At 38.7% G+C, this 24,278-nt stretch overlaps 3 protein-coding genes across 3 annotated transcripts in view; 2 read left to right on the top strand and 1 right to left on the bottom strand.

The window, feature by feature from the left end:
• The window catches only part of mfsd2b (major facilitator superfamily domain containing 2B), a 31,804-nt gene extending 30,989 nt beyond the window's left edge, over nucleotides 1-815 (top strand). The window contains exon 15 of the mRNA XM_036581745.1: nucleotides 278-815. Within this exon, the coding sequence (XP_036437638.1) occupies nucleotides 278-329 (52 nt within the window). The 3' untranslated portion in view covers nucleotides 330-815. The remainder of the gene's footprint in view (nucleotides 1-277) is intronic.
• Nucleotides 816-833: 18 nt separating this feature from the next.
• On the bottom strand, nucleotides 834-5,301 carry LOC118815551 (WD repeat and coiled coil containing). The gene is made up of 4 exons (XM_036581744.1): nucleotides 5,234-5,301; nucleotides 2,699-4,592; nucleotides 2,116-2,236; nucleotides 834-1,470 (listed from the first exon to the last, which is right to left on the bottom strand). The coding sequence occupies exons 2-4, from the start codon at nucleotides 4,583-4,585 to the stop codon at nucleotides 1,298-1,300; spliced, it is 2,181 nt and encodes a 726-aa protein (XP_036437637.1). The 5' UTR covers nucleotides 4,586-4,592; nucleotides 5,234-5,301; the 3' UTR covers nucleotides 834-1,297.
• Nucleotides 5,302-6,127: 826 nt separating this feature from the next.
• Nucleotides 6,128-23,697, top strand: fkbp1b (FKBP prolyl isomerase 1B). Its single transcript, XM_036581746.1, has 4 exons — nucleotides 6,128-6,500; nucleotides 9,647-9,694; nucleotides 21,550-21,662; nucleotides 22,979-23,697. Exons 1-4 carry the CDS (start codon nucleotides 6,464-6,466, stop codon nucleotides 23,105-23,107), a joined length of 327 nt encoding a protein of 108 aa, XP_036437639.1. The 5' UTR covers nucleotides 6,128-6,463; the 3' UTR covers nucleotides 23,108-23,697.
• Nucleotides 23,698-24,278: the final 581 nt, after the last annotated feature.

Below are 24,278 nucleotides of genomic sequence, written 5' to 3'. Positions count from 1 at the left end.
AAGGTTCTCTAGAATAATGCATTTCACATTAAACCATTCCCCTTTAATGGGCCGAACATACAAGACGTAAATGTTTGACTGTGTAATCTCATTATTATAATACACACTCATTTCTTTGATGATAACATCATCTAGGCACTATCACTAAACGAAAGAAAAGTGTTTTGAATGATTAAAACTCACTAAAAGTGGTAAATGTCAAAATCAGCCAGGGGTATGTAAATTTATGATCAGAACTGTACCTGAGCCTAATTTGTTTTTATTTTTTCCCCCTCAGAAATCAGACCATAAACTGCAGATCCCTCAGAGAAGACCTGAACAGCGCATAGGCTCTTCAAACAGCACAGATGTAGATTCCAGCCTGGCCCTGGGATGAGACGTGTTAGTGTACATTACACTGTGACAAACCTAACTGATTATGTTTTGAAGTAAACATTTCATTTTGTTTCTGTATTTTCACATGAAGTTGTAATGTATCTGCATTGAATATATACAATATGCTGTACCTAATTTATATAAATGAATGTACTGTATATCGCTTTTTTTCCCTTGAAGTAAGCTATAATGGGATGTAATAGGTCTTAGATGTTCAGATTATTGAATGGTTTGATTTAATGCTTAATAAAAAAAAATAATATTTTGGTGCTGGTAAGATGTAGCTTGAGAGTCTCTGTCAATGCCAAGGTCAATGCACAATACAGTATTGGAGAATCATAAGTGGATCATAAAATGGTACTGAGAGTTATTACCTTGTTAAATATAAGAGACTAATAATACACCAGTAATATAATAATAAATAACTTGATTTTAATGAACCTGACTTCATTTGGTGTTCTTTTGTTAGAAGCAGGTTGTGGTTCACAGTGCATAGAACTGAGAGAGTGATTTGGATTCATACATCCAAAGCTATTGGATACATTAATTGCTATCAAGGACATTAACTTATGGATACATGTATTTATGCACCACATGTGTGAATTCATTTAAATCTCTACAAAAATAAACATTTATGATTTAAAACACTAATATCTATATATCTATATATAATAGATGCATCACAGGCTTTAGACTAACAGTAGAAAACCATTAAAGCAGGCACTCAATTACTTGCTTGCAGAAATACAAAAATATAGTCATCGTATTGGTCTTACACTGCATATACACAGATTTACAAAGGCAGCACTACAGAAAAGCCACTAGTGCCTTGTAAACATGAATTGTGAGGCATTGTCTTAAACATAAGCCTTTAAACATGATGTCCAGTAAATCTTTATGCTCAAACACGTTTCAGAGGAAATCATTTTTCTGTGTTAGGAGATTGAACATTTTCAGGAAACACATCATCAGCGATACTAAAAGACTTCAAGGGAGCCTTCCTTGTTGCACTCCGTACCGTGAGCTCCTCCTTGTGCTTGAAGGTGAGCGGTACAAATCCATCAGCATCAGCCACCAGGATAATCCACATCGGTCCTGGAAGAAGGCGGATACACATCTTAAATGCCAGCAACATAATCTGTCTTAAATACAATAATTCTTAAAGACATATGAATAGACCTTTCAAATCATAAAATTCATCAGTTTAAAAAAAAAAATGCATAAATCCTTTACTGTAAACTGAGGTCATAGCATAAATATCGGATGTTAGGATGGTCTCGGCATACATTATCAACAAAGGTGCACGTCACAAGTGAGGCTATAATCTGACTTAAACCTTCAATTGGATTTAGGCCCATAATCACCATCTATTTCAGTCACTGCCAATTATCTGCAGCCAAATGGCTTGTAAAAGTCTAAAGAAAAAAAATACATTTCAATCGTACCCTAATTGTGTGCATAACAAAATTAATTCCAGTGTACTAACTAAGTCTAGCTCATTTTCCTGACAATTCTACAAAAGGATTTGTTTACCAGTGTGGAAAATTCATCAGCATCAGCCAGCAGATCATCAAAAAGGTTTTGCATGCCAACAACTTTCTGGGCACTAATCAAGCCCCTCTTTTATGCCTTGCAAAGCTGAATAAGAAGCTAATGTGATAAATCTTAAAGTGGAATTAATTACTGCTCCAAAAAAAAACTTGTGAATATGTAACAAAGATAGTGATACTGCTGACATACCATGCATCATCTCCACAATGGTCAGTCTGAAGAGCTCCTGAACTACTTGAAGGTTAAGCCTTCCCTCGCACAACAGCACCGGTCTCCTCTCGTCTGTGTACACATTCTCTGACAGCTGCTTCTGTTTAAGAAGAGAAGGAAATAATGTGTGAATGTTGACTTCTAACTGTTGATAAGCATTTAAGGCAGTGGCTGAGGACTGATAAACAAGCATTTTGATAAGCCACTGTTTAGTAGAGTGCAATAAAGTGTGGGCTACTTAGGCTTACTATGTGTACATTTTCACATGAGACCGCGCCACACAAAAGCAGTCATGGGATATAGATTAAGTCTAACTGACCACCTCAGACAAGCCCTTTCAAGGTCAAACAAAGCCAAGTCAATCTGTTGGCAATGGCCACAGAAGTGACAGTGCTGTGCTCAAATGTGAAATGCAGTGTGTTGCCAAACGAGAATTTGAAATAGAAATCAGTCATGACAAGTTATGCTTAAAGCTCTTAAACAACTGTCACAGTGTCATTCATTGTCTTTGAGAACCTCCCAACTATCCTTAAGGGTAAACACATAGTTATTAACTTCATACCTGACATGTAACGTAGACATACTGCGGCTCACAGGCAGCTGGGTAATTGACAATGGCCTTTCTTCCATTCTGAGTGAAGTCTTTGATTTCTGTGAGGCATTGCCTCACCTCATCAAAGCGGGAAAATAACCTTTCCATGTTGTGCGTAAGGTGCTCCAGATTCTTTTCTTTTGTAAGACAGCTGTTCTGTGGCACAGGAGGATCAGAGAGCAGCTTTTCTGAAGGCTCATATCGCGGAGAACATGGTCGACTTGATTCACGGCTAGCCTGGCCAGCTACTGCTAGCGTGGCCAAGCGACTGACATGATCCATGTCGTAGTTTTCCACTGTAATAGAAGAGGCGCTGGACGTGGCTCTGTCTGAGAAGTCAACTGAGCTTGGCACCGGACTGGGCTCTGAGCTGCGCAACTCCTCAATCAGCTTCCTCCTGCTGTTTGGGGAGTGGATTACCGAGCCTCCTGGCAGGACAAGGTCCTTTACCGCGAGATCTTTAGAGAAGTTCTCTGAATGCCTCCTGACCCCAACAAAATTACTGGGAGACTCAGGCTTTTGTACAATTGGAGAAGTCGTGTCCTCATCGAACAAAAGCTCCTTAGCCATGAGCCTGAGGACATATTTGTCTGTGTTTGAGGACGGAAGGAAAGCTGGGTCGTTGGATCTCTGCCGGCCGACCATGAGCAGCATCATCTTGCTGCTGATGAAGCACAAGCCTTTAGGTCTCTCGTTCTTCTGTAGATGAATCTGCTGAACATTGGGCATGGAGGATGCCATGATGGAGTAGACCAGCACCATGTTGCAGGTGTTGGAAGCCACTGCTACGGTGCTCCCTCGGGGGTCAAAGGCAATGATGTCAGGGACCAGGATGCCAGGGATGCTTACTTTCCTGGTGGTGGTGACCTTCCGCTCATACTTCACCAAAATCAAATGAGACGAGTCTTGACCTGTTCCCGTCAAGTGATCCCGCCGTCTTAAGTGAATAAGAGGGCTGGGGTCTGACTTCCTGTGCTTAGCCAAAATGTTCGTAAGGTCGATGGGACCAGAGGATGAGAGGAACCCTAGAGGCAGCGAGCGCTCAGAATCAAATGACTTTCTCCTGGACTCCACAGAAACATCTTCGTCCACCATCACTACTGGGGACTGCTGAGAGGACAACGGCTCAGATTCAGTCGGCAAGTCGAAGGCAATGCCTGCATTAAGCCCACAGATTTTGTCCAGCGGCAGTTCAGTGGCAACAGCTACCTGAGCCTCATCTGTAGACTCGATAGCACAGATATAGCCTCCAACATCAAAAATGGGGCAAAAGGAGCAAGCCACCAAGCTCTTCTGGATGTCATTCCATATGTAGGAATGAAGAGCACTGCCGATGGCGACCACCAATCGAGTTCCATCTTTAGTCCAGCATGCACAGTGGATCAGACCGCTGCCCCGGATGTCTGCCTTCACTCGCCGGTTATCCACACGCACAGAAAACAGAACAGAGGCGTCTCGCTTGGTCAGAACAGCCAAGATGTCTAGTCTGGGATGCCACACACAGCCCTGAGAGAGCAGTGGGAAAGGCTCACTCATTTCACATGTCTGAGTGCATAACAGTTTGTTCTGCTCCAGGGCGCTCAACTGAAGCTGCCACACCGTGACGTGCTTCTTGTGCTGCACAGCGAGCAGAGCGGGAGAACCGGAGCAACACAGAGGTCCCCAGAAAAGTCCAAAGACATGTTCAAACTGTCCAATAACATTAGTGTCGCCGAATTTGGGTTCACCACTGACATAGTAGAAAGAAGTGAGGCAGACCTGTCTCCCATCAGTCCAGGCTATCCCATGTACAGGGTGAATGGCTTGGTGCAGAGTATTTAATCCAGTCCTCAAAAGTTTGGCTTTTCCTAGGTCCATGCTTTTCCTGTATGTCAATTCAAAAGAAAAAACACAGATTAATGAAAGGCATTTAGTCCAATTCTGTTCTATAGATGGTATCTAAAGAGAACCCTGCAAGTCTTTGCTTCAGCACGCAAAGACGGACATCGCATACACACTTAGAATAGTTAGCCTAAAGCTTCTTGCCCCGGTCTGCGGAAATGTGAAATCCCTAATCCTATCGAGAGGGAGCTGCACTCAAGGGTGACCAGATTAGTCTGGCATGACCCCGTAAGCTGCCGCTTTCAAGCCAACACTGTCCATATTTAAAGTTAACGTTCTTTCTTCACCTCTCAGACTACCTCTCCGGTTGAAAAATAAACGTATTATTAAAAACCTTTCCATGAACCTCAAAACTGACAGAAACGAAGTTTCTTTATTCTTTATTATCATTACTTTGCAAAAGCTGGACTAACTAAGCTAGGTTAGCTAACGGTAACGTCGGTGAGCGTGCTAACCGAGGTTAACTTACTTTAGCGTACTTAACGCTAGTAATTATTTGTTCACATTGGTTTACTAAAGCGAGAAGCTGATAATGTCCAATTAAAAATGTTAGGTGCTTTTTACGTTACTCTACAAACTGAAATTATAACACACTGGAAACATATAATGGAGCTACAAACATACCATCACGCGTGTTGTCCCCCAAAACAAACGAAATACCGGCGTTTGAAGAGTTTCCACACGGACACATTTGAACGGTTGGACAAACGGGCTTACAATAAAGCAAAGCATTCTGGGAGTTGATGTCTTTGTGCCAAATAGGCGGCTGCTGACTAGGAGAGAATGATTTACAGACTTGTTCCTCCGAGATTAAACTGTTATTGAGCCTAAAAGTTGTTTCAAGCAGTTTAGTATAAGTAAATAAAACATGAATGTATTATTATTATTATTATTATTATTATTATTCAGTAGTAGTAGTAGAGTCGTTATTGCAATTAAATTCCAGTCTACTCTGATCTTGAAGGCTCGGCTAAAACAATTCAATTAAGTAGTAAATCCCCGCAGCAAAGTATTTTTGATTAGTAAGCTTCAATTAGATACCACTATTAGATGTGGGTGCAGTAGTAATTAGTAATAATAATAGTAGTAGTATTATGGTTGTTGTAGTAGAACAGGACTTTTTGTTATTCTTATTTCTATTATTATTATGATTATTATTATTATTATTATTATTAGTAGTAGTAGTAGTAGTATGTGTACTAGTAGTAATAGTAATAGCAGTAGTACTCTATGCTATTGTCAGACTTTGGTAGTTTTTTGTGTTTTTTTGTGGTAAACCTGAACAGCTGTACTGGTTGCTGATATCAGCAGTTGTACTAGCTTATTAGTCTGTGCTTTGTGATGCTTTAATCATTGTGGTCACTGCCTACTTTGTCCAGGGAAAAGTTGTAATTGGTCTACTAATTATTTTTAGTAGACCATATTTCCATGGAGTGATGGACAAGTTGAGGCTTGGCTCACCGCAAACAAACCATGAGAAGGGGGGAGGCTGTTGTATTGAAGGGGGGCTGCTGTGTTGAGGAAACTGAGAGAACCTTCAGGAAAATACCGAGTATGTAAGGCTGTGCTTTGGCTCACATATCGGTGCCAACGAGAGAAAAAACAGAGGAGAGTCACGCAGGTTAATAAGGAATAAGGACGGGGCAGCACAGCTCAGTGAGTTAGGGACTCCCGTTTCGCTATCAACACAGTGAAACCCAGGACAGAAAATCATCCCTGGCTGATTTTCCATGACCCAGTGGGCGGAGTGCTGTGGCTGCATGTAGCGGTAGCTACAACACGGTCCCCCATCAACACCGCTACCTGCTCCTCTTTCTCTCCGGTTTATGGTCAAGGAACCACCGTTTTACCATAATGGGTGTAGAAGTGGAAACAATATCTCCGGGAGATGGTAAGTTGCTGCACTACAAACACATTTTCTCAACAGATGAAAGCCTAGAAAAGCAGAACGCCTGGTGTTTTTTCCTGCACCGTAGCTGGCTAATAACGTTAACTTACTGCATGGACACAGATGCAGCCTTGTGAGGAGAAATGTAGAAGTGCTGGCTCGCTGTGCTGTCCACCCTGTGTGTTCTCCAGCTTAATGCAATGTACGGCTGACACGCAGCTTAATCTGGAATGGCAACGGCTTAATGAACACTATATACTATAACGTTAGTTTCAAATCAATTAGCCAGCCGACGTCAACTCCCCAGGCATATTAGGTTACAGGCTGGAGATCTCTGCCCTGTCTAGCCAGGGAATTAACGACTGGACCAGCAATGAATGGAAACTGTAGACTACTATACATTTACTGCCCATTTGCATACTCCCGTTTGGTTTATTGCTCCCAAAGGTTTAAAATGTTTGCCAGAAATATGTTTATTACTTCATTTCAATAGTGTAAGAAGCTATCAAATTCATGTTGTGAACTTATTTGTAGCAAACGCCCAGACCCGTCTCGGCTAGACAGGAGCTTTGATGGCTAATCCGAGGCTCTGCAGTCTAACTTGGCTGCAGTGGCTGGGTTTGGTAGCCCACCTCTCTATTACACTGCACGCTGTGGGCTTTCCACTGCGACCACTTGTTGCTCTTCTTTTCTGCCATCGCTCTGTCTTGCTTTGGTTAGCACTGCAATAATTGACAATTATATACTATTAATTTGTGTTTGTTTATAGCTGTTCTGTATATGCTTTATTAACTCTTAACAAATGATACATTACTTCCAGCAATTAAAGTGTGGTGCTTTTCAGTGTGTTTTATGTCACATATGTCACTTTTTTGTAAGATAATGGGACGATTATGCCACCAAAGGCCCATATGACATGTATTAAGATTAAGATAAATAGGTTGTGATATAGATTTACCACATTGAGATTAATAAGCAGGGCAAAAATAAAATATCACGATACTCCAGGATATTTTCCCAATATGTGTGATAAGTTTAAGTAATGCATCAATAGTGCCAACTGCAATCAAAACTATGAGTAAAAGTTAGAAGGAATTTTATTTAGTGTTCCAGTCCATCGCAGAAGGCCTAATAATGCTCTTTGCCTTGAAACATGCAAGTGGTCAGTGTTTTTAAATACTGACCATGTCCACGATATGCGCAGAAAGGCACATTGTTGTGTGTTGTAGCTAAATTTATCACAATGCAATAAAATATTGTCATATTGCCCACCCTAAAGTAGGGCATAACTCACTTCATGATCCACAGATAATGGGCCTTTCTCGTCCAATAATGTAAAAACTACAATAAAATGAAAGTAGAAGCTCGGAGTGGTGGTGGGCTTGGTCAACAGACAAAAGAAACAAGCAACTAAATACATAATCATAAAAAAATTACTAATAAAAAAGCTTTTCACATTAAAACAAGCATACAAACTGCATGCAGGGGTTGCCAGTGTCAAGAACGCGTTAAATGTAAACCTCTCTGGTAATATCTCTTTCACTGTTCTCGTCTCTGCAGCTCTCTTGAATCCGTACCCTCTTCTTGACCGACATCTTATCTTACCCCCCTAGCCTGCTGTCATGCGGCATAAATTCCTCTCATGTCCACAGAGGAACCAGGCTGCAGTACACGCATACACATGCACAACTACTCACGTTCACACTAGCACATTGATATGTTTCAGACCTAGGGCTGCGCAATATGAATAAAATGCCACATTGTGGTTATTTTGCTACATAATTCAGTTGTGATAGACTTTGCAGTGTATCTAAAGCACATAGATGAGCAGTTGATGTGCCATCAGCCTGAACTTTGACCAAAATGATGTACTTTTACATACATTTTTACATAAGTACTCTTAAAAATAAAGGTACCACAAGGGATTTTTAGCTGATTCCATATAAGAACCACTTTAAAGAGGCTGTTAACATTCACACATCTATAGTATAGTATAGTAACTTAGTTTTTCTGATGTTTAGTTATGTTTAATGTCATTTCAGCCTTGCTTTGAGTGTAATATACACACTTAATTGATAAGGTCATTATGCTATCAGAATATCCTACCTATAGTTTTATGTAGAGTGCTACCTATAAATGTGCGCTATGGCCTCAAATTGGAGCTCTAACACAGACAGTACGGATTGGAGTCTCAACAGCCTGATCCCTATGACTATTACTAAGATATCAGCATGTCTTTTACAGGAAAGGACCATTTGATGGACATGAAACAAGACTAATCATAAGTTGCTGTTTTTAAGTGATATGCTGGCAGATTATCTTGCGCTCTTTATATGCACTAATGGTGGCTTGCTCGTGTTTAGCTTTATAAACTAAACTTTGTTTTCTCGTCAGGCTAATAACACCCGATCCACAGAAGCATGTGGTTTTAAGTAGGTAAAAAGATTGGTTGTTTAAATGGCCTTTTTATTTTCGGGTATTTAAATGAATGAATATGATGAATTTTATTGTATGGTTGTTTCAACTATAGACAATATATTACATATGTTATGTATGGAATCATAAGAAACCCAAGAAAACTCATCTTGACCCTCTTGAATTTGGTCAGGGTGCTCACAGCACACAGTAAACTATTTTTTGATTTGTTGGAGTCGCATTTGCCTGTCAGCCTTCTGCAGTATCAGTATTGCAAAGGCCAGTATTGTGATAATGACTAACAATTGATATATATCGTGCAACTCTAGTTGGTAAAGCACTGTGCAATGTTGGCTTTGTACAAAGACCAGATAGAGTCCATGTGACTGGTGTAACACAACTGCATTAATTTACTTAATAACTCTTATATATTTGCTCTTTGTGCATATGTTGTGCAGTAAACATTTATAAACTTGCCTGTTTAGAGATACTTTAGAATAAAGCCCCAGGTTACAAATCTATACGCTTTGTCTGATTTTATTTTTCTTTTTCAGCTAAAAACCATCACTTTTTTCCAAATGTGCAAAGGAAACATGGGTTTAAAAGTTCCTTTCAACACCAAGCGTAAAGATATCACCAGCACTTGGCTTAGTTTTTATCAGCATAGCTAACTCATGACACACCGAAAGTTCACGTCTCATTGTCTTCTTTGTTTTTCTGTCTTTTGTTCACAGGAAGAACCTTTCCAAAGAAGGGGCAGACATGCGTAGTGCATTACATAGGTAAAGAGTCATCCCACTGCTGTTGGAATTGAATGTATCTGTTTTGAGTGTGGAAATTTTTAGTGTGGAGCTGGCGTCCCTTCTAGACTCCCAGGTTAGACAGACAGGAAACAGGATATCGATAACAACTTTTTGGCTCACTTTGTTTAATGTTTTTTTCCCCTCTGTATCTAAATGCATCTCTTTGATAACTCCCTTGCAATACACAGGCGATTTAAAAACTATGGTCATTTTCCTATCTTGCACCACCAAGATTTCCCTTAATCGTGTTTTTTACATTGTTTTTGTGTGCAAAAAATCCGGTCAGTAATTATTTACCACACAAGGGCTAATACATTTATGGTCATGTGAAAGCTTAAAATGGATGTGTATATGGCCAGCATGTGGTTCCTCCCCTCCAAAGCCATGTATGGGCTACAGTTTCAGCTCTGTGTCTCATGAAGTGAAACTCTGTACAGCCCAGCGGCCATAAATTGTTTCGCTCAACAGTCCAGACTGTTACGAGGGTGTAGCATTGTGAGATCAGAGTCTATTTTGTTTATTGTTGCTCCTGAGGCAAAGAAGATGGGTCAATGATATGGCAGGTTATTTCTGACATGTCTATGTTGCTGCTGGCTATGTTGTAAGGCCTGAGTAACTGAACAATGAAATATGATATGAAATTGTTGAGAAATAGACTGAGCAGTGTTGCTCTAATAAATCTTGGAGTTCATTACTTGAGTTTTACAGAATTGTACTGATAATGTGAATTTTTCTTCTGGGTAATCAAGTCCCCTAAAAACATGCAATGCCTGCCATTGTTATTGATAATACAGGGAAAATATCTTGTAAGCAGAATAAAAAATTAAAAAGCAATTGCAGTTAAAAAGGAATTTCACATATTTGTCAAATGTTTTCAAAAGTCAGTCATTAAGATGTAAACAAATTCAGAATTCTTCACAGTGGTGGTGACAAGAACTAGACATATGATGCGTTTAATGCCTCTAAAAGCTACATCACACAAAGTTATTACATTTAGTGGTTATAAACGTGTTGCCAACATAGTTTTACAATAGTTTTGTGTGAAGGTTTGAAGGCCTAAAACTTAATTTTAAAACACATGCCGGGTGGAGAGGTACATGCAGGGTGCTATAAGGCAAAACAGTACCCAAAGAAAATGTTTCAGCTTTACAATTATTTTACATATTTTATTATATTTAACATTATATATAAACTCTCAGGTTTAAGTTCATTGGTCAAATAATATACCTATATTTGCATTAGGGATGTACAGTATGATGATATTTATCGTTATCATCATAAATTGCATCACATTACGTCACAGTATGCTTTCTGAGCATATTGTTAATATTGTCATTACCTAAAGAGCACTGACTAACTGCATGTTTCAATACATAGTTAAATTTGTCCAGTTTGGATTTAGTTTAGTGCAGGATGTGAAACACTGAATAAAAATAATTTTTTTATTCATAGTTTTTGATCTTAAAGTCATATGCAAAAGTTTGGACACCCCTGGTCACATGATGTTGATTTTGCAAGTGAAAATAAGTCCCTCTACAGAGAACACACTTCTGCAAATATAATGCACAATTACTGTTTATTTGCTGAATTTAACACATTGGAAATAGAACATAAAATGTGGCATGCACAAAGTTATAGCACATTTTATATTTTATGTTTTTTTATATGTTAAATTCAACATATAACTAAAAATTATGCTTCAAAATTTGCAGAAAAATACCATTTTTTTAAGTGTAGAGGACTAAATTTTCACCTGCACCAGTGAAAAAGTGGATGTGTCTGCAGTTATATGTGTCTCTGACATGCTGCATCTGCTCTTCTCCAGTGCTGCATAGCAAATTCAGTCTTGCAGTAGCTGCTATATTGGGTCTGCAGAGCTGCGGTGGAGTTGGCTGAGTGCTAATGCCCAGTCTGATCTCTCATTCTCTGACTGTCTGCCCGTCTACAGCTGTTGTCGCTAAGCATTACAGAAATGAGCTTGGTCACAAGTTCCGTACATGAGCCTTAATCCTATGATACTCTTTTTGCGTCCTTGGGAACAGGAAGGAAGGAAACATTTGTTTTATGTGTCGTGATTGAAAAACAGCTGCCTGCCTGTTGTTGAATTTACAATTGAATACAAGCTGAGGTTTTCGCAGAGGTGTGCAATATTAGTGGCTGATATTATTTGCAGTGGAACACACCGAAATTAGGCCACTGAAAATTTCCTCCAAAAAATGGTAGGAAAAAAGAAAAAAAACAGTGAGAATTGTGACTGAAAAAAGATTAATTAGGCCTACAAAGAAATCTCAAAATCAAAGAGTTTGTGAATAATTTTAACGATAATGAAAATGAGACATTAGTTATTAAATGCTTATTCCTTTCACTCTCCTGTGGCAGTCAGTGCAGACACATTCAAATGGTCTGAGCAGCAGCGGATCAACGGTGAAAATGTCAGCTGTGCGGAACCATTTCTCTGTTTCTACGAGGGACATTAGACAAGTGATTTGTAACCTCTGTTCATGCCAAATGTCAAGGGGGGGCGGGGGTGGTACAGTTCCCGAGAACTTCTCCAGTGTTGGATTTTGTAGCACATGCTGCAGCCTACATACTGTAATTCATAGTATTCGATTGCGTCATTAAGAAGACCACGTTTCCATGTTGGAAGGCTAACAGTAACTCTGTCTGTGCTCTGATAGAGCTTGTCTCATCACCATTACTGCAGCTACAACCCTGCAGGTGGCTGGAGACCAAAAACAAAATAGATCAGAATGACCATGAAAAGGAAGAAAAGGTGTGTAAACACCCAAACCACACACTTCTGTACTTTACCTACCACACTAATGAGTGTGCTTCTAAAGGTATATGCACTCTTTTTACACACTATTTAGTGTGCCAATATGCAGTTTGGAGCGGCGCACTAATAATGCATCCGGAAATCTCAGCCATTTAGATTTCAGCTTTCATTTGTTATCACTACAGCAACAAATCAAGTGAAACAAGGCAATGCACTCAAATATATCCGTTAATACGCTTTAAAATAAGATTTTAAAAAGTGTTTAAAAAACGTGCTGGAGACTTGTCTGCTGGATTGGTTCATGGCTTTGTTGTTTAATTTCAGCCACCACAGCACTGCTGAATGAACTTCATGTTGCCTACCAAAATGGTGGCAGCGTGATTGTGACGTCCTTAGAATACTATCATTACTTTTACTAAGTTTATTTTATGTGAACTATTCTTATTTATTATTAGTTTTTTTTGTTTTTTTCAGGTTTTGGTATGTCCTAAATTTCGGTTTTGACTAAGAATTTTATTTCAGTACATCACTAATTTAAATATTATTAGCAGTCTGATTGGAATTATGTCTGACAATTGCAACCAATAATTTTAGCTTGCCAGTGCACTGGTACACATGTGTATCATGTGAATTTGGGAATTTCCCTTTGTTTAAACTGACTTAGATGGATAGCATAATGGATAACATCCCCTTTTTACACATGGTAGAACAGGATTCATTTCAGTCTGAGCAAGCACAACAACGACTGTATATGTGAAGCACACCTGAGAATTTCTAGTGAGAAGATGTGCCACTCAATAATCTCTTCCGGGTTGATCAGACGCTAGAGGGCGCTCGCAAAAGAGTCCAAAATGAATGTGGGTTTATGGAGCTAAAGTGCAAAATATCAATTTGTAAGTGGTTAATTGTATTTTTCAGACAAATGTGCTTTATTTTCTCAACACAGAACGGTACAAAACCTGCTGCCATCATATTTTAATGCTTTTCAACTCCAGTTATAGGACCAGTAAACGTGCCTCATGCACACCCATGATGTCAGTGAGTGCAAACCACTTTATCACCCAATGAGCTGATTAGTTTATCACCCAATCAGCACTCAGTAGCTGTAATAATAAATCCTTTTATTTTGGAATGAACAAAGTGAGGCAGGATGCGTGTGCGAGAGAGTTTTAATGTATGGGATACAAGGATCAGAGTCGTTGTAACTGACCAGGGTCAGGAAACATATTGGATTGGACATTGGCTTGAAGATACAAGCAAGCGTTTTCTGCATGAAAGGCTAATTAACATTTTTAGCCAATAAGCTCCATACACACTTATTGAGAATTTGCTAATGCATGCCTTGTAGCATTTTGCTGTCATGTTTTTGTATAATAGCAGGAATAAAAATGGCCCTGAGCACACCGCTGCTATACGAAGAAGAGTCTGAATTTAGTTTATTTTCCAATTCAGTTACATCTGCAGATCCCCCCTATAATGGACAAGTCAGTGCATTAATGTGGGGCAGCTGGAGAGCATTAGTGCAGAATGCTAGGGGAGTGGCTGGGTTACATTTCCTGAGCTGAGTGATACTGCGCTGTGCTGCAGATCCGCTCTGTCTGCCTCAGTCTGACAGAGAGTGGAACATGCTGTTACAGTGGCCTGGGGGAAGGGGCGGGGGGTTCTCACGAATCAGTGATAATTAGGGGTGTTACAATACGCTTATTAAATTTTTAATGGGGTTTGCAAGATGATAGATGCTGTGAATCAAATACAGATTTTATGCTGTAAAAATATCCGTAATATCAGACATACTGAGACAAATCTTAATGATTTCCACTGTTCTAATAAAACACTACATCATATGAAAGACAACCACAAAAGGAAGAAAATAAAATCCTCTGCACTACAACTGAAGCCTTTCAGACTCTGTATGTATAGAAAATTTGTCTAAGAAAATTACTTGTCTGTGCTAATTATGGATTCACAAGGCACTGCGGTCTTGTTTTGGGAATTGGACATTGGACTAATGGTGCAAAAACAATCAGGGACCACCCCTCAAACAACATTTTTCAATGCCAGGAAAAAAGCAGAAAACATTTAACAGAAAATTACACCGTCTCACCTTCTTACAAGTCTCAACAACTCCTCTCTCTCAAAAAAGAAAGCTTAAAATACTGTTTATCTGACAGGGACAGTTTTGGTGGTCTGCCAGGCCTTACGCAGTTGTTAGGGCTTTCTCTTTCTTACATACAAAGAAAAAGGTTCTTTTCATGGTATCCAGCCTGATAGTGGTATGATGATTTAATAGGGTGGCATAAGAAACAGCAAAGTTGTGAATGCTTAGCACTTTGTACCTCACATTTCTCTTCTCAATCTTCTAAGCCAAGGAAAACAGGATGTATCTTATCTTAGGCCATGCCTAAATCAGTCATGGTCCTAGACCCTCCCCCGGTACACACCTACCTTTCCCTTACCCAGCCTGGCAGAACAAATGAATTAGCCCACTCTCACTGGAGCCCCTGGGCTTTATTTTAGGAGCACAGGAAGCCAGTGGTGCTCGTCTGGCCCCGTAAGCTCTATTAATAATAATACTAACGCTAATAATACATGGGCTCTGAGCAGAGGCCTTCATGAGCGATTTCTTTGACCCTTGTTGAGTTCCAGCATTAGAGCACTCTGATGTTATTGTAGGTCCCAGACACATTCCAGCGTCGGATTCTAGTCATCTGGCCGGGGGTCCTGAGGCATCAGACTAGTTATGTCATTTTTAAATAAGGGGATGTTCTCTCACTTAAAAGCTTCCCATTTTTTATAGACAAAGCCAACATTAGTAGAATAAAAGATGTGTTTTATAGGTGTCACCAGTGTACACACTTTAATCTTCTGCAAAGTCAGTTTGAAGTGCTCAACATCACAGTCACATGATTGAAAAGGAGAAGAAATTGGCCAGTATTTTGCTGATCTTCGAAAGCAGAAAATCCTTAAAGCAAGTTTTGGCTCGTAGCATAGATATGATGTTTTATAAGCGTATGTGTTACTACCACTTTGGAGACAGTGATGATATGAAAAGTGCCAGCATTCCTTTTTTTTCAAGTTGATCATAGTTCAATTGCCAAAACAAGAGCGTGTCATCTGGTGAAAGCATAGTTAATACAGACAAATAATTTTCTTATAATAGAAATAAATGTAAATGTACGTGGTTTCAGGGCACAAGGATTTTTTTTACTTTAATGTTTGTTTGTTTTAGGAATATGTAATGTTTTAATACAACAATGAAAACCTTTTCAGTTCATGATTCAGTTTGTGATATCATTAATATTTGTGAAGATTAAAATCAAACTGTATTTGATTCACTTTGAGTATTGACTTACAACCCTTGTTTAAAAAATAAGTATGAACATACATATCTTAACAGATCTAATGCTTTACTGTTGGAGTTGTCAGAAGCTCTGGAACTTGTCGTTAGGCAGATGCCGTGACATTACTCATTCTGCAGGCGCACTCTGGAATGAGTAAACCGATATCTTCTATACCTTTTTGGCTGCAGAAACTGAAGAGTGAGTGAGTGTCAAAAGCTTCATGTGAATATTTAAGGCAATGGTCACTTGTTTAGCAGTAGTCCTAATTGATGTTTCCATTGATACTGTATAGTGACACGTACTGTATGTTTATGTATTGTGTCTGTGTCAAGCACACAGCAAGTCTTCTCTGGTCAGAGAGCATCACACAACCAGCTACATCGGAAGGGTAAATTTAGAGGAGAGATAATTGAACTGAATGAAGAGGTGACTAGTCAATACCATTAAATAGCACAGAAGGATACAGCATAGAGTACAGGGGGTCTAATCTTATCCAAAGGGCCGGTGTGGCTGCAGGTTTTCATTTTTTGTACACCTGATTCCACTTCAATCAATTGGTCTCAGTCTTCAGACAGCTGATAATGTGTGCTCCTGTTTTGTTCGAATGAAAACCTGCAGCAACACTGGCCCTTGTGAATAAGATTGGACACCGTTGATCTAAGGGATCTCCTGTTGGTTGATATGGAAGCAGATCCATATGGTTGTGGTTGTGTAACAGTGAACAGTTATGGAAAGGATTCTGTGCCAGATTGTCAATCATAACAGTGAAAAAATATGAAATGCAATACACAAAGATATTATGTTTCATTAGTGACGTGCAGAAAACGTGCCAAACTGTAAAAGCAAAACCTTCTGGCGTTGCTGGATCTTTCACTTAAGCTTCCAAGACAGATTTCAGTGACGCCCATGAGTTCAGAAGAAGGCCGTGATGGAAAAGTTATTAGATTTAAGCGTAGCATGATTGCCACACTGGAGATGCAACGAAGAATATAAAACCACACAAAGAATGTGGTGTCATTTTTTTTTTAAGGAACACATTTTGGGGTTAATTAAGGTCTTGTTTTTTATTCAGTAAAGCCCAACTTAGACACTTCTGAATGGGTTATTTGCTATGCTTTAAGCTTTATTCATTATGACATGTATTAGTATGTTATTGGAGGTCTGTTATTTAATGCACTAATAACAGCATTATTACTTAGTAATAGTGAACAGTTAACACTTTAGTATGACATTGATATGCAAATTATTGAGCTTGACTTATCAACTACATTTACATATTATTGGTGTATAATTGGCAGCTTTTGATTCTTGGAGGCTCTAGGAAGTGCCAAGTTTATTGTTTTACTGCAGTCCAAGATGTTTTCCACATTTAATGGTGCAGTTTTAAGAACTAAATTTTTGGAAGTGTAGAACACAAACTGACATATTAGAGAGATAACGACTCTTTTCGTTGCCAAAATATCATGAATATGTGATGCAAATTAAGTCCTAATTAATATTACTAAAACTGCACTTTAGCATATCATCATTGTCCAAAAAAGAAAATAATGTATCTTTATGTTTGTATGTTTTCATTTTTCTACATTGCATGAGCACAGAAGCCACCCTTGATGTTGTGTGAACATTTCATAATAAATGGACCCACATAAATGCTCAAAAACAGTTTAGAATATGATATTTTACATTAACTCACACTGAAAGTATTAAATATTTTTTCCTTCTTCTGTATAGTTGCCATTTTGGAGATTTTACTTTTGGACACTTAACGTCACTACCTAGAACCAAATTCTCTCAATTACACACTAATACAGTATGATTTTAGATTAATTGCTAAGTATTTTGCCTAACAGGCACTTAACAAAGTGTTTATTGTGCATTATTCAAACTAACAAGAATTATTTGTTATTTTTACATTACAGACCTCCAATCACATACAAATGCAGGTCATACTGAATAAAGCTTAATGCATAGTAAATAAACAATGTAGAAGTCTCTACTTTAGGCTTCACTGAACAAAGAACAAGCCTTTAATTAAGCTCAAATATCTGTTTAAAATAAAGCGATACCAGAATTGCTACTAAGACTTTGTGGGCTGCTTTCTAATGTGGATTACATTCACTTTCAACATAACGTTGAGCATTTCTTTTTTAGAACGCAAATCTTAGCTAATCATTTTTCCAGTAAAGACATCAAGTAACATCAGAAAAATGTAACTGAGGCATGTTTTTTCTCACGTCACTAATGAAAACTAGTTGCATTTCTGTATTGCATTTTATATTCTTTCACTGTTATGATCTGGCATAGAGTCATTTCTGTAGATGCTATCCTAAGTTTGCGATAGCCATATAATAACTCTGTTAAACTTGTGTGAAAAAAGGGTGAAAAGTCATATTTGTCAATTCCTGATTGCTGTCTGCAATTTGATTTTGCGTCATTACTTTTCCTGACAGAACGTTCAGCCCAGAGGATTTATGCAGAACACTTTGCTCTTCCTATGCGAGTGATGTGTGGGCAGCTTTTTCCTGACGCTGTGCTTAAATGCAGAAAGGTGCTAACATGTCTGTGAGAGCCCTTTACAGACAGCTAGCGTATGCATGTCTGATCTGGTTACATTTGAGCCTGGCTTGGGGAGACTGGCTGCTGGCTCTGCTGGACAGTTACTGTAAACAGAGGTAAAAATAGCCACATGCAGTGGCAGCCTGCACTGCAGATTGAGCCTCGGGCCCACTGAGCTCTCACGCTACTCAAGTGTGTCTGGGATGAAGAGATTTTTACAGTGAAGCTGGTGCGAGGCTCAGGCTGACTCCAAAGAAAAGATCCGTTCTTTGAATCTGTGGTACAAGCTTGGGTTAGGAAAGAAGTGTTACAAGGGTGAACCGGCTATGAGAAGTAGCCATGGTTCACTGTTAATCTATGTGCATATTCTTCATTCGGACCATCTGCTAAACCATGTTTTTCACGCCAAACAAAGTCAAAATAAATGACAGTTGAAAAGAAACGCTCTGATGTGCTTTACATTTTGCTGCACTGAAAGCCCCAAGCAGTGAAATGCAATGTGGAGGTGTAGGATTGCTTTTCAAGGTGTATTACATTCCCTCTGACACAAATTCGTAGTGCTTACATACTTAGCACTTAGCATTTAGTTGATAGCAGTGTGGTTCTAACCTACATAATCTCCTGATCGCTGAGTTTATGATGGTAGAGAGAATCAGTAAGACAGTGCAGTGCAATTCATGTTCATGAGAGAATTAACAGATGGTAAACGCCCCTTGTAATAAGGGACTGACTGATGTTGGATAGGGTCCCAGACTGTCGGGAGATATCTTGGCAAGGGGGCCTTCCTGGAAGCCCTAGATCCTTCTAAGTATAGGGAGTGCCAGAGTAGACGCAGTGTCATACAAGACTCTTCACTGAGCATTGGCGCACTCTCCTTCCCTCACAGTCTGTTGGGAACTGGCTATAAATGAGTTGATTGGTTTACTCTGAGTTAAACAATACAGTGGAGTAGAGCTGGGATTTATTTGGCCATTGAGTTCAAGTGGCCAAATCGAGTGCTGTTCAGTTCATATGTTAAATAGGGGATCCTCCATATGTAACTGTTTTCTTTGCTGATATTCTGTGTTGGGTGATTTTAACCTTCAGAATGTTTATCTAGAGATGACACAATACCAATTTCTCTGTACTAATACTTTTTTAATAACTACTGCATTTTAAAATGAGCCATCTACACTCATTGTTCTCAGATGCAGAACATTAGACATGTTAAATGCTGTTGGTTTTATTTTGTGTTGCGCTACAAATAGAGATGCACAATGATACCTGAATCATATTGGTATCTGCAGATATTTGCTTCAAATAATATCGGCATCGGATGTGTTTCAGGACATGTTTACATTTGATGAACATACAAAATCGATGTATTTATTTTACCCTAGAAACACAGAATATGTAATCTGTTAGTATTCTCTGTAATGCTAATCCAGGTAAATAGGTGTCCAGGTAGCCCCAATTTCTGCGTTTTATAAATGTTTATGTACTGGCGTCAGTACTGACATCAGCAAATCTGTACGTGAAAAATATTGGATATCAGCATCGGCCCATAATTCCCATATTGGTGCAACTGTAGCTACAAGTAATGCAATGATATTTCCACCTAGATTTGTTGCAGTATTGATTTGGATTTGTGTACCACTCAAGCGTACCACTCTGAACATGTCCAAGGAAAAACTCCAAAATAGTAATTTTACAGGAGAAGGCAAAAGCTTTGTGGCGATGTTGACTGTTTTCTGTAAATTCCCAAAGAAATGACAACATTGATGATAAATTTCATTCACATATGACATGGGTAACTAAATTATGATTCAATTAAATGTTTCAGATGTAATGAAAATAGTTGATCCAAAGCTATTAAGCTTAAACTAGTGTGTGCAGAAGTTTGCCTAGCTAGGCTACAGCGGAAGACCTAATATTGCATTTACACTGCCTCCGGGCGTCGCGGGACGTGATAGCACTACCCCTTTTCTGCTGGCCACATGTGGGCATTAACGAAGACGTTCCCTGCGTCATCCAATTGAATCACATCCTGTTGAGTCAACTTTTATTTAATAAATGTGCTGATTTTCTAATAATCAAAAACCAAATGTAGTATGTTAATTATGTTAATTATATATATATATATATTTATTTAAAAATGTCTAGGTTTTGCTCTTGAAAGGGTCATAAACGTTATACCTGTTCTGTGGTAAATTTACCTCCAGTTATTCTTGAATGAGTGGTCATTTAAGCAGTTTGAATATATAAATCATGGATGGAGTTCTGAGAATGCATTCTTTTGTTTATGTTCTAAATTGCATGTTGTGTATAGTGATGCTCCTTTTGAGCAGATACAAGCAAAAAGTATTCTTTAGGTAATGTAAGCATCTTTTCTATCCTGCCATTTTGGGCCATCTTACATGTCACTTACTCAAAGAACTCTGCAGCGCAGACCCATTAGCCCCGAGCTTCAGAGTTTAGGAAGTCCCCTTTGTTAATGAGAATCAGCAGGAGCTTTGTGCAGTAAGCGAAAGCACTGCTTATTTAAGGCTTATATCCTGCACATGCTTGACTGGACAGTTTTTGTGTGCGCACTGTTGTGCTGGTGCTTTTTACCCCTCCCTGTTCTCTCCCCTGTGATACAGATGCAGGCAAAAGGTGGCCTACTTAAAATCTCAGAATAATACGCTGAATTAGGCCAATGTTTCATATTTCACATTCCTTTTGTTCATTTGGATCATGAGGGCTTGAAGGCCACTGGAGATTTAGATAAGGGCAGGACTGTTCGCTTCTTGAGGCCAGCCGTGTGTTATTAGACCGTTCCTGTGTTTTTGAATTCGGTTTGAGTTTGAGGCACACTGGTGTCCTTGGGGGGGTAAAAGCAACTGAGCAAGGCAGTGTTTTCTTTTATTCATGAAAATCACTGACCTTGTTTTTAGAACTAGTTATTCCCAAAGATGAAATTTAGTATTTTTCTTTTTTCTTTTTTTGTCACAATGCACCACGCAGTACACATCTTGGTTAAGTACTGTTACTTTTAAGGCAAACTGCACTGCTAGTAGTGGTTGCGTGACATGTAGAAAAACATACATGTATATGTTTTTGGAGCTAAAATCAAAATATCAGGCAGGTGCAGAGTACATATAGAGAGTAATCATGTTTATTCCAATGCAAATGTATTGCAGGAATGCTGCAGAACGGAAAGAAGTTTGACTCCTCACGAGACAGAAACAAGCCCTTCAAATTCAAGATCGGACGACAGGAAGTCATCAAAGGCTGGGAGGAAGGAGTCGCACAGGTAACAACGCAGACAAAGTTTTACTCTTCTCTTAGTGTATACGTACTCTGCAAAAGTCACAGACCACCCTTTATTTATTACGTTTCCAGTTAAAAGTCCATTAACTCTAATACCATTTCAGTGTTTAATGTGTCCACCTTGTTAGTGTGTTGTTTAAATTTATCTTTATTACAGCTTTTGTTCTTTTCAAGTGACTTGCTTTTCAAAGAAAACTGCATAAATATTTTTCCACACCTCCAAAGTTCAGTCTTAGAAGTTGGTTTCATGTTCTGCTTTTCCGAATGCAAAAAATCCCCAATGCGTTAAATGATGTGGAGGTCTGGACTCTGGGGTGGCCAGCCTGCACTTCCTTTTAGACCCATAACATTGAGTTGTCTTCTCACAGTGGAAGGATGGACAGAAACAAGCAAGAGTGGAGGTTGATTTTCTTCTCTCTCTCTCAAAGATGGAAGCTTAAAGTCCTGTTTATCTGATGCTGACAGTTTTGGTGGTCTTGCATGGTTGTTAGGAATCCCATTTTCTCTATATCTTTGAATAATTTTTTGAGCTCCAGTTTATTGTTTTACTTATTGTCCTTAAACTTTGCCCTTCATTATGCAAGTGAACTATTTATATGGGTTATTTTATATTTGATTACCTCAGAAATATGTCAAATATCTCCTGTACTGAAATTTTGACTAGAGATGAAAATAAACGAAGGGTGCTCTCTGACGTTTGCACAGTACTGTATACACATTGCCATACTGTCCACAGTGTAGAGCTTATTTTTGACTCAGATTTCTTCACAGTGGTGGTAACAGAAACCAAAGGTTGTGACATCTATAATCCAAATATAGCCATTTTATTTACTTTCCAAAAGCATCTGTGAACCCACATAAATCTTCTGAGTTTTTAACGTGTAATGTTGATAAAGTTAAATGCTGACAAATCTGAAAAAAAAAGGTTTTGTGGTGGTAATAATTCACTGTAAATGATTTAAAAAAAAAGCTTAAGTTAAAACTGTTGGAGAACAATCTCTCATCAGGCAGCATATTCGTAACCTTTTCATGAAATAACTTTCTGTGAGTTATTACACGTATCTGGTTTCTGTCACCACCACTGTGAACTTTTCTGACTCTGTAAGTTTCTGTAGAATAAAGCCTTTGACATCACACACATCACTTTGAATTACTTATTCTTTTTCTTGTTCTATTTCTATATAACTAAAGTTTGATTAACTTACAAAATAGTTTCATAGCAGCTAACAAGTCTTAAGAGTAATAAGTGGATGAGAAGCGGAGGGTTCAGTGTTTTAATATTAATCTCTCTTTTCCCAGATGAGCCTGGGCCAGCGGGCGAAAATCACCTGCACTCCAGATATGGCATACGGAGCCACAGGCCACCCTGGGGTCATCCCCCCTAATGCCACGCTCATATTTGATGTGGAGCTGCTAAAGCTGGAGTGAGCTTAAGAAGAGGAGGAAACTCTAGCCCCTGCCCCACCAAGGAAACCCTTCCCACAAATTTAGCCTCTTGAACTAGACAGTCAACATATCTTCTGCTTCATTGCCAACCTATGTTATATATGCCATCTAGCTCTTTTAAAACATTTTAAACGCCTCAGCCCTAGTTTGATCATGAGCAATGTTCTGTTCTCATATTAGGTTCTGTTTCCTTTGAAAATGACATAGAAGCATCAAATCAACGTCACCACAGCACACACATTTGGATTTAAACCACTGCCTTACTGTTTTTGAAGTGGAGGTAGGGTGTTATGTACATGACAATTCTGTATTTTGAGGGGCATTAACAACCACTGTCTGCATTGCCACTTTTGATAAAAATGAATATGTCCTGCTGAACGCATATGAAACAATAATAATGTTGCTGTACTTAGTGTATTTTATATGTATCCCTTATTAAACATTTGCTGCAAGTATCATAGGAGTTCACAAACCTTTTGCCTATGCCTGGAACAAACTGAAAACTGTACCATGGAGTGCTTTGGCTTCTATGAACATTTTATCAACTCTTAATAAATATAATAATATTTGGAGCTCGTTGAAACTAGCCTCTGTTTTTCTTCGCCACATCTCAAAGCTATTAATAAAAAGAGTATGTAAGTAAGATTTTTAATGCCTGTCACACCATTGTCACAAAATGGCTACTGATTAAAAGGTGTGGTGGTAAGAATAAATGTCTGGTGTAAATCATGAAACTGATGTTACAATAGCTTGCTAGAATACTAAAGAGTATGTCTAAATGATACACCATCAGTAATACTACATGTATAGCTAGTAATGCAAGATAGCTTTATTAATGTGATATAAAGTAATTAAATCCTAAGAGAATCCTCCAAGCTTATTGTACCATTAACTCCAGACATCTGTCACATCTTTTCTATCAAAGAAGGCCCACAGACCTTGCTGTATCACTAATGTTAGCATTGTGAATGTCTTAAGTATCGACATAGAATTCCACAGATCTTTTAACATTTCTCCATATAATATTGTTAAGCCATAAAGTCTTTCAGAGTCTTGCTCTAATTTCTTTACAGTGGTGGTGGAACCAGGGCTCACAATGTCTACAGTGCAAATATATCCATTTTGTTTACTATCAAAAACAAATGTACAGGTC

The sequence above is a fragment of the Colossoma macropomum genome, unplaced genomic scaffold (genome assembly GCF_904425465.1).
Source record: "Colossoma macropomum unplaced genomic scaffold, Colossoma_macropomum, whole genome shotgun sequence".
Lineage (NCBI taxonomy): Eukaryota > Metazoa > Chordata > Actinopteri > Characiformes > Serrasalmidae > Colossoma > Colossoma macropomum.
The sequence above is the reverse complement of the archived record's forward strand: the minus strand, read 5'-3'. Positions and strand labels throughout refer to the sequence as shown.